General features: G+C 35.7%; 1 protein-coding gene across 3 annotated transcripts in view; it reads right to left on the bottom strand.

The window, feature by feature from the left end:
• Window positions 1-219: 219 nt before the first annotated feature.
• The window catches only part of ARMC1 (armadillo repeat containing 1), a 30,220-nt gene continuing 20,967 nt past the window's right edge, over window positions 220-9,472 (bottom strand). For 2 of the 3 annotated variants that reach the window (XM_031050553.1, XM_031050554.1), the window contains exons 4-7: window positions 6,549-6,738; window positions 3,110-3,226; window positions 2,951-3,025; window positions 1,907-2,413 (exon numbers count right to left, since the gene is read on the bottom strand). In XM_031050553.1, coding sequence (XP_030906413.1) covers window positions 2,222-2,413; window positions 2,951-3,025; window positions 3,110-3,226; window positions 6,549-6,738 — 574 coding nt within the window. In that variant the 3' untranslated portion in view covers window positions 1,907-2,221. Of the gene's footprint in view, window positions 2,414-2,950; window positions 3,026-3,109; window positions 3,227-6,548; window positions 6,739-9,472 lie in introns of all 3 variants that reach the window. The other variant, XM_005150776.4, reaches the window with a different exon arrangement.

Raw genomic sequence — 9,472 nt, 5'->3', positions numbered from 1 at the left:
ACTTTGTACAAAAACTCAGTTTAAAATGCATGCTCTAAACAAACACAAAAGCCCTACTGTGATATGCAGCACAGGCCTCACTATGACCAGACATTTGCACTCCTCTGTTAAACTAAAGATGAAAAAGGTTTACTTCTAATACCACTAACAGCTTAAAAGAATGTCAGAACATTTAAAAAGGCACCAGCCTTTTAAACATTTAAAAAGGCACAAGTCAGATTTTGTTTAGTTATATTATCCTTTATTATTTTACAATATATTTCAAAAACTTTTACAGATGCCTTATACTGTTCTACAAGAGCTGCAATACTGTCATAAAAGCACACCTACAGACCGAATGCACAACAAACTGTAATACCTACTGGTTTTGAACCATTAATATCCAAAGGGTGCAGTCTTTTAGTAGAGATGTGCAATAATGCAAATGCAAACAGATGTTAATGCAGAAAAATAAAACTCTGCATTCATGGCTATAGAACAGAGGACTTTTCAAACACATTTGGTACTGTAACATTCTAGACAGCCATATGAGTAGTATTACATATTTAAAGCAATACATGCCCTGGAAAGCCTGTATTTTCAATCTGTGCGTGTAAACCTGAATCAAAAATAAACTAGATATATTAAAAAACATGAGACATCTAGTCTGCCAACAAGCTTTTCTCTTTTTTTAATTCTAGAATGACAACTAACTTGGGTGGGTGAACTCTGACCTGCATTATTACTTTACATTATCATTTCCTCAGCATTTCTGCAGTATTATGACAGCCTGTGATTTATTTTTTTTTATTCCTTGTGCACAGGCCCAAGGGAATAACTTTGATGTATTAATTTTTTTTTCTGAGTCTCCAAGTGGTAAATATAATTAACATTATAGCAAATACATTACCACAAAAAAGCGTTGTATAATGAGGTTATTTTATATCATTATTTAAAGTTCTCAGCTGTATTTCTCTGGTGTAACAAAGCAGTGGCACTGCAGTTCTCAAGCACTGTGTATTGAATCCTCTCATACAATGTTTACTAGCAGCTCAGATAGATGTTATTCTCTGTCTACAAAAGTTTTGCTTTTATCACTTCTGGTCACAGAAGCTACCAAGACATCTTTCAATCTATACTGTCTGTAAATAACAGGGCAAAGGCAAGCTAATGGGAGTCTCATGAAGACATTAGGAGGGAAGAATAATTACATATCATATTTGTTAGGTAAAAAAATAAAAAGGGTTAAAGTCAAAATTTGTAAGTGTGGCACTGTGGCGAGAGGCATTCAGTTCTGCTTTATTCTTCAAGTTTAAAGTTTCAGTTACCATTAAATGTTTCCTAACAGTGAACACCACTTCTTAACCAAGTACAGTCTACATCCCCCTATTCTCTTCAGACAGAGCTGCATGGGTCATCACTACATTAGCCCACAGCTCTTTCTGCTACAGTCTTCCCAGTTAGCCTAAACAGCAGTCAGTGGTATTTATTAGTTAGATATATATCAGTCAGTCACAGCCATCTTTACAAATATGTTCTAGTTTATTTACTGTACAATGTATGTATACATATTTGTTTATTCAATCCCTTATTTCTTAATCTCAAGCACTCCAGTGGTTAAGGGCAGGCTGGAAAAAATTCAACATACATAAAAGGGTTATAAGTTTCAAGTCTGCTGTGAGTCTAGTTTAATAGCAAAAGGGGAACATCGTGCTCACACTGTGAATGCAGCTGGCAAAAATAAAGGCAAAAAAAGAGGCAGACTGTATTTTTCTCTGGAGTCAAAATCTAGAAAATTTAACAAAATTACATTAGTCCAAAGGGAAGCAGAAATAAAAAGGGCATTTTATCTAATACACAGCTAGAGCTATTAAGAATTTTCTTTCACAGAGGCCCTGAGACTCAAACGGATTCTTCCTACCACGTGTTTCATGTGAAGTCAAACTTAAAGCTCTATATGGATAAGCATTTGGTATATAACAGTGGACCCATATTTTAAAAGTGAAGCAATAAAATCTACAGGGGAAAAGAAAAAAAGAACAATTTGATTGGAGGCCTCTGTCCTTTGACCCCTGCCCTATCAGGCTAAATATCAAATAAAATGTAAAATGCAGCATACATTTGCTTAATCTAAAATTTTCGTAATGATTTATTGCAAATTGCACTTGGCAGTTCACCACACCAATGGAAAACTGGCCCCCCTGTTGGTTCATTCACACAGTCTTTTAACACCAAGTACAAGTCACCAGTAGAAAGATCTTGATAGAAAGTTTGCTGCCGTGCTGAGCCAGCTTGCTGCACCTTCTGGGTGTGACCCAACACGAGACACTGCTTTGTCCTGTTCCTTAGTCGGGCTTTCATCTTCTGGTAAATATTCAGGTAGATCTGTATTCTGCTCTACTTCCACTGGCGTATCTTGGAATGGAACTAGCATCTGATAAACCACAACAGATTAAAATTATGTCAAATGTTGTAACTTAAAAAGAATGAATGGAAGTTACACAGACATTCAGGACAACAGGCATGTATTTTGTGAGACTCCTCCTCATCCTCCTATACAGAGAGAATACAAATGGAACTTACTAGATATCTGGAAACTACTATGCTTAGAAGACACACAATAAAGGCTTTGACTTAACGTGGAAGAAAAAATATCAAATTAAGGCACAGCCCATTTAATGCAGATGTGAAATAAAAACACTTCAGCAACTCTGTTCACTGTGATCCTTTCCATGTCATTAAGGAAAGAAGCAATTACAGTATTTCTGTCTTTCTCCTAAGCAGGAAGTTCTGTAAAACTGTTCTATGGATACATGTCCTGACATAGGATACCCTTTATTCTCCTTGTACTTTATATGTAGCACTCCCATTTACAACATGTTGACTGGCACCAGATGTTGCAGCAGAAAGGTGTTGGTATTAAAGATACAGCTGAACTAGAACAATAGGTTTAGAAAGATATGTACCCTACCTCCTCACCACTTTCACTTTTCACAACTTGCTGTGCCTTCATAACTTTGGTTGATGCTATTGCCGTTGCCAATGCCTACAAGCACAGAGGAGAAAAAAAAAGAGTTCAGTGTGACATAACAAAATACTGGAAGGATCTGGAGTGTTATTGAGTGCTTACCTCTGCTTTCAAGTCTGACCGAATTCGGACCACGCACCTTTGAACCGCCATTTGAAAGGTAAAACTAATAACACCTTTAATTTTCAGCAAGGCTTCTTCACAAAGATTCCTTCGAGACTGAAAAACAAACAAAACCCCCACAGCTAAAGTACTTTCATAACACACACTGGGTAAATGCTCACAACTGATTGTTAAGGAATTCCTATATGTCTGATGGCAGGTGGCTAGTCAATCACATCTTTGGAAAATAAAGTCTTAGACCTACATTTTAGTGCATAAGTATTAGATCCTCTTGCCACCAAAAAAAAAGAAAAAAGAAAAAAAGAAAAAATTGCTTACTCTTTAGAAGTCAACAAAGGATGGAATCAACTGTAAATAATTAGAGGAAAGTGCTGAAAAGCAAAGAATGTTTTTCTCCGTATGATCAGCTAAACAGTCCCCTCTGGTTAAGTTCTGATTGACTGAAGTGCTCATTGATGAGTAGTTAGTGTTTAAGTTGCTATTTATCAGACACCTTGCCTCCATACTGACTGAATGCATCAAAGCAGCTGTTGTATCTTTCAGCCGCTTTATCTGTGGCAGCTCACAGACACCACTGCACAACATAAGCTTAATTCTTACTTCAGAGGGAAAATATTTGGTTGATAACCCATAGAATGTTATGTTCAAAGCAAGTGACATCACCTACTGTGCTGTAACATTACATTGACCTGTACTAGTTTCATCTGTTCCATATTATCTTAGAATGTTCTAATTTTTCTTCCTTTTTAATATTTGCACAAGATGGTTATAACAAAAAGGATTAAAATAAACTTGGAGAGACTAGTAGGACAGAAGGGGAAAATAAGAAAAGATGCACTATACCAGAAATAAATAGTATCTGTGATGGCCTTACACAAAGTTCGAAGTAATGATGTATTTAACTTTTACTGCAAATTTCTGCAAGGTTTTAAATAGTAAGTTATTTCAAAGCATATTTATATTAGTTATCATATAATCATTGGTCTGTAGTTGGGATAGTTTCATGCATATTAAATTCTTTTAAATTCCCTAATAATTAACCAAAGCAGTTTTTAGCAGTTTAGCATATATATTGAAACAATTCATTTGTGTAAGTTTATGTATTAAAATACTTAACATTTGAGAATTACAAAAGATAACTTTGATCGATAGGCTGCTTGTCCTACACACAGGAAGTATTTGATAGCAAAAATGATAGGCTGTCTTTCATGAGTGAAAGGTGAAACTAATTTTGGACAAAAGCAGCACCACATTCATAGCTTATTAGCCTAAAATAATTTATGCTCATACAGGCATGTAGCAACTCTGTGACAGAATTTGGCTTTTTACCCTGAGATCCCACGTTAAATCACAGGCACCTCAGTTTGATTTGCAATGAGACTTTCAGTGATCAGGTAAGTGGTGAATGGCTTCTTAAAGACAAAACTTAGGAAGGTCCATACAGACGCCTTAAAAAGCTGGAAGCATGGCAGCCACCAGCCTTGCTGCACAGATGTCTTTGGCAAAGTATGTCTAACTGTGGCAGTTAGGCACAAACCCCTGCAGTACACAGCTAGACATCTTTCTGCATGGTAGTCCTGAAGCATGGGCGCAGGGCAGGTACAGGGTAGGATAGGTGAAATGGAGGTTATTTTCTTGCACACCAAAACCTGGTTACCATACCCTAAGAAACTCTAGTAAAATGTACAGACTAGAAAACTTATTGAGGGGGATGCCACAGAATCCTGAAGTACTGCTTCATTTTTACCTTTTTTTTTCTTTAAAGCTTATGATCAAGTTGATAATTTGATCCTGAATAAAAAATGACCCTTCTCCCCCCTTCCTGAAATAATCAACATCTGCTATTTAAGGTTTCAAAATCCACAAACTTTTGTAGGATTTGCAACCATTCCTGACAGCAACTCCATTTCAAAACTAAATAACTGCTTTTATTGTTCCCATCCTTCATCACCTTTCCAGTCCCAACTTACCCTGACATTTAAAACAGTATTATAGGGTTGTTTAACTGCTGGGTGAGCACCTGGAGTATCACTAACATTTTTTTAACCAACTGATGAAATACAGAGCTACATACACTAGCCATCTCCAGCCAGCGCACAGTCAGATTTTTCTTTTCTTCAACAATGAGAGAAGAAAACATGCTGGTGTGCTCTAGGCAACTACAGGAGCCTGCAGTTTTGCTCTCTGGAGTTGAATATCTGATGCTTTTTCAGAATACCTTTGCCTCAGCATTTAAGAGAGAAACTCCACAAATCTCACCGAGTTCCATTTGCCGAAGAGTACAAAGAAACACTTTTAAGACAGAATCATACTGTAGCCAGAATATCTAAACTCACAAAGTAGAGGTCTATGAAATTCCTTGCTTGGAGATACCTGTGAACAAACAAATCAACTACAAGCTTAAAAACCAAATCAAACCAAACTTAACAGGAGACAACCTACTGGACTGAATTAAAAAACAAAACAAGCCAAACCCCACTTCAGAGTACAAAAGCCAATGGTGTTGACAAAGCATTGCCATTCTAGACAGAGCAAGTGCTGGAAGGACAAAAATGTGAAAAATATTTACTTTGTATAAAGTGAGCTAGAGCAGCATGTTATTTCTAAAGGAATTAACTATGGTCTTATGAAAACAGTACAATGCGTATGCTGTTGATGAACTGGGCCTGTGGACACGCTTACTTGGCAAAATGTAAAGCAACAAAGCAAAGGATCAGGTTTGATCATTTAAAATGGGTACAAAACTGAAGATACAGAGTCCGGAGGGCACTTGTGGATAACATGCTTAAACAGTCTACATGCTGTTTGGCAGCCGTAAAAAGGCAAACATGGCCCTGGGGTGTTATCTACAGGGGTATGGTAGATAAATCCGTAGAAGTTATTCTGACATTACATAAAGACTCAGCGAGACCTCATTAACTCAAATGCCATTCTGGTCACTACAGTAGAAAAGATCTCACAGATAATAAAAAGATGTAGCAAAACCAGCTCAAAGAAAAGACAACACTTCTACATTAAAAGTAATAAAAAGTATCTAAAATTTGTCATAACTAAAAGGAAACTTTCTTTTTTTAGTTTAACACAAGTGATACAACAACAAGCTATTTTTAAGTAACACTGGTGAAGTACGTTCTTTATTCCAATCTTTCTTCAGAAAGGAAAGAAAACTAGAAGTGTAAACACAACATTGTTTTAGAGTAATTAAAAAACATAAAGGAAACTGCCTTAAAACATCTTTAGATATTCTGACTAAGCTCAATTTATGCAAGATTTTATACATATCTTGTGATTCAAAATACAATCCACAGAAATTGCTGACGATGATGCCACAAAAGTAGCCTGAATACATTATTTCTGTGGGCAAATTACATCTCAGTACAGCATGCGTTATTTACATAAACACTGAAGATTTCCTTACCGAATCATCAAGGCCATCTATATGCAAAACCACTGTCTTGGCACGCTTATTTGTGCTGCCGAGGAAAAACTGAGCTTTCCGTCTACGATAATTCATCTCATTCACATTGTCCATGTCTGACATGTTGGAAGACTGGAGGATATCATAGACTTCAGAAGCTAAAAGTTTAGTCTCTCCTGGTGTAGTGGTCCTTAAAAAAAAAAAAGGATTAAAATTTCTAAATATTTGGGCTTACAATAGTACTCCAAACAGCTGCTGGTTATCTCCTTGTAACTGGAATACTCCACATGCTACAGAAATACAATTACACAGTCAACACATGGCAAAATCTTTAAAAAAAGCAGAGGAGAAACGAAGTAAAATTATTTCTATTCCCATACTCCAATTTTTATATCACTGTTAATTCTAATATCACTACAAACAACTCTGTATTCTCAAACAACATGAATACAGTTTACATCAGTTTGACAGCTACAAAGCAAACACTTTGCATAGAGCTTTTTTTCTTTTTAAATAAAAGATCTCCAACTGCCCTGTGTTGTCTTTCATTTCCCACCTTCCCTGCTGCATAATAAAAATACTTTCTCTGTAGAACTGTAATTTTTCCAGATGTTTTCTTCTCCAAAAGATACAACGCTTCAACAGCAAAGCGGAAACGTAGATTTTCTTAAAGGATCCAAAAGTTATTTCTGATGAGACTAAAATTTATGGTACGAACCATATGGTAAGCATCTTCTTTTTTAGATAGGAATAAAAGTAGATAATAGACCGAACATATATTAAGTTCTTATGATTGATTAAAACTAACTTTAATAAAGTATTAATATAAATCTGTTGTCCATATTCAGCCTGTTTTAATTATGCCAGTAATTTAAAGCTATGTGCAGAAGCAAAATTATTATGGCATCAAGTTGCAGTTAATCTTAAAACTATGAATGACAGCTTTGCTGCTTTGTTTACCAAACACTAAGAAAGTAACAAGTACCTTTAGATTTATTTTTTTCCCTCATTTTACTTCCTTAATTACCAGACATTAAACACGTTTTTCCATTCTATCATAGGGACAAGAAAGAACACTGAAGCAAACATGTTAGGAGTCCTCAACTTGTGGAGGTCTCAGCTAGCCTTTCTTTTTTATTTTGTTCTCTGCACCTTGTTTTGAACAGCACCCGCTTGGAGAAGAAAATGTGAGCTCTTGCGATCATGCAGTACGTTGATAGCATTCAAAGCAAGAAAGGAAAAAAAGAAGTAATAAGCAAACAACCAAGACCTAAAATAGCAAAGCATTTCAGCATATGTTCAGTTTTAAATACATGCTTATGTTCTGCTTTCCTATGGTGAAGAAAACGCTTATGCTAACTTACAGAAACAAGAGCTGGGAACTCACAAAGACTGCAACTTCAACCTTCCATAATTTATTAGATAAAGTAATAGAATAGATGGTAGAGTCCTGCATGCTCGTATCCTGAAGTACTAATAAATTAGCTTGTGCAAGTGACATTTTATCAAGATACTAAGAGATTTACCCACCATTAGCCCTGGCAAATTCTTTCAACAACAAATATCCTGTCTATATCAAGTGATTCACAACAGAGAACTTTAAAGCTTTGGTAAGTTTAAATACAGTTAACTAAGAACACTATTGAAAATACCACTATCCCACCTACTGCACCCACTTTGCTGTTGGTAAGAGCTTTTGTTTGAATACAATTGTACTATCGCATCCCAGAGTTAAAGAAAAAAATCAGGAAGACAAATAAGAAATAAAATATACTTAATACTAGCCATAATATATATACATACACAGAAGAACAAGAATTTAAAGTTATCAAGTCATCAACAAATGTAAAATATGCAAGTGTCTAAAAGTAAAAACTAAACTGATTTTCATACATGTTTTACACTCCAGACATTATAGCTGCCATAGTTCTTGGAAAACTAATGACCTAAAATTAACTGTACTATTGAACCAAGCCATTGATTTGAAAACAGAAATTTAAATCTGCTCTTATTTCATTCAAGTATTCTACGGTATTTCTAAACCAAGTCTATACAGGTAAAAGTCATACATATGCACACACACACATGAACAAGCTACTCAGCTTACTGTATTTTCCTAAATAGAGGATTAATAGTATCTACCACTAAGTTAGAGGTGATAACTCTAGTTATACCTCTTACATAATAAATGTTAAAAATACCAAACAGAAGATTACAAGATTTTAATCTTATATAAAGAGAATCTGTTGCAAAATAAAAAAACAATAATAAGCAGTGTGAAACTCAGACACTACACTACAAGGGCAGGAACAACAGATGTCACATATGAGTATCAGATTGCAAAACAGTCCCCAATAAAGGTATAAGCCAGTTTTAGTCTGCAGAAATGCAATACTACCCTTTCAGCACCTCAGTTAAACCAAAGATGTGCAAAATCCCACACAAAGCCTTCTACAATTTTTGGTGTACTGGTAAAATGAGTGAATGTAAGTTTTGCATCAACCTGTTAGTCCTTCATTAAATTTATACAACAGCTACAAAAAGACTAGAATCCTTAGTATCAGACTAGATATAACGAGAAATTTTTTACAATAAGGGTGGTGAAACATCCACACAGATTGCCCAGAGAGGTGGTAGATGTCCCATGCCTGAAAACATTCACAGTCAGATTAGACAGAGCTCTGAGCAAATCTGATCTAGTTGAAGATGTCCCTGCTCATTGCAGGGGGTTTGGACCAGATGACCTTTAAAGGTCTCTTCTAACCCAAACGACAATCTTCAATGAAAAAACACACCTACCTAGAAGTAAGTATAATAAACCCTCCCCATTCAACACCGATTCAGTTTCTTTATATGTTTCATTGGTAACAAAAAGGTAAATATGGAATGGGTTGCCAAGGAAGTTCCGAATGCTCCATCCCTGG

This window comes from Melopsittacus undulatus, chromosome 1 (genome assembly GCF_012275295.1).
Source record: "Melopsittacus undulatus isolate bMelUnd1 chromosome 1, bMelUnd1.mat.Z, whole genome shotgun sequence".
NCBI classification, from domain to species: Eukaryota; Metazoa; Chordata; class Aves; order Psittaciformes; family Psittaculidae; genus Melopsittacus; species Melopsittacus undulatus.
Note: the sequence above shows the minus strand (reverse complement) of the source record. Positions and strands in the feature narration are given on the sequence as shown.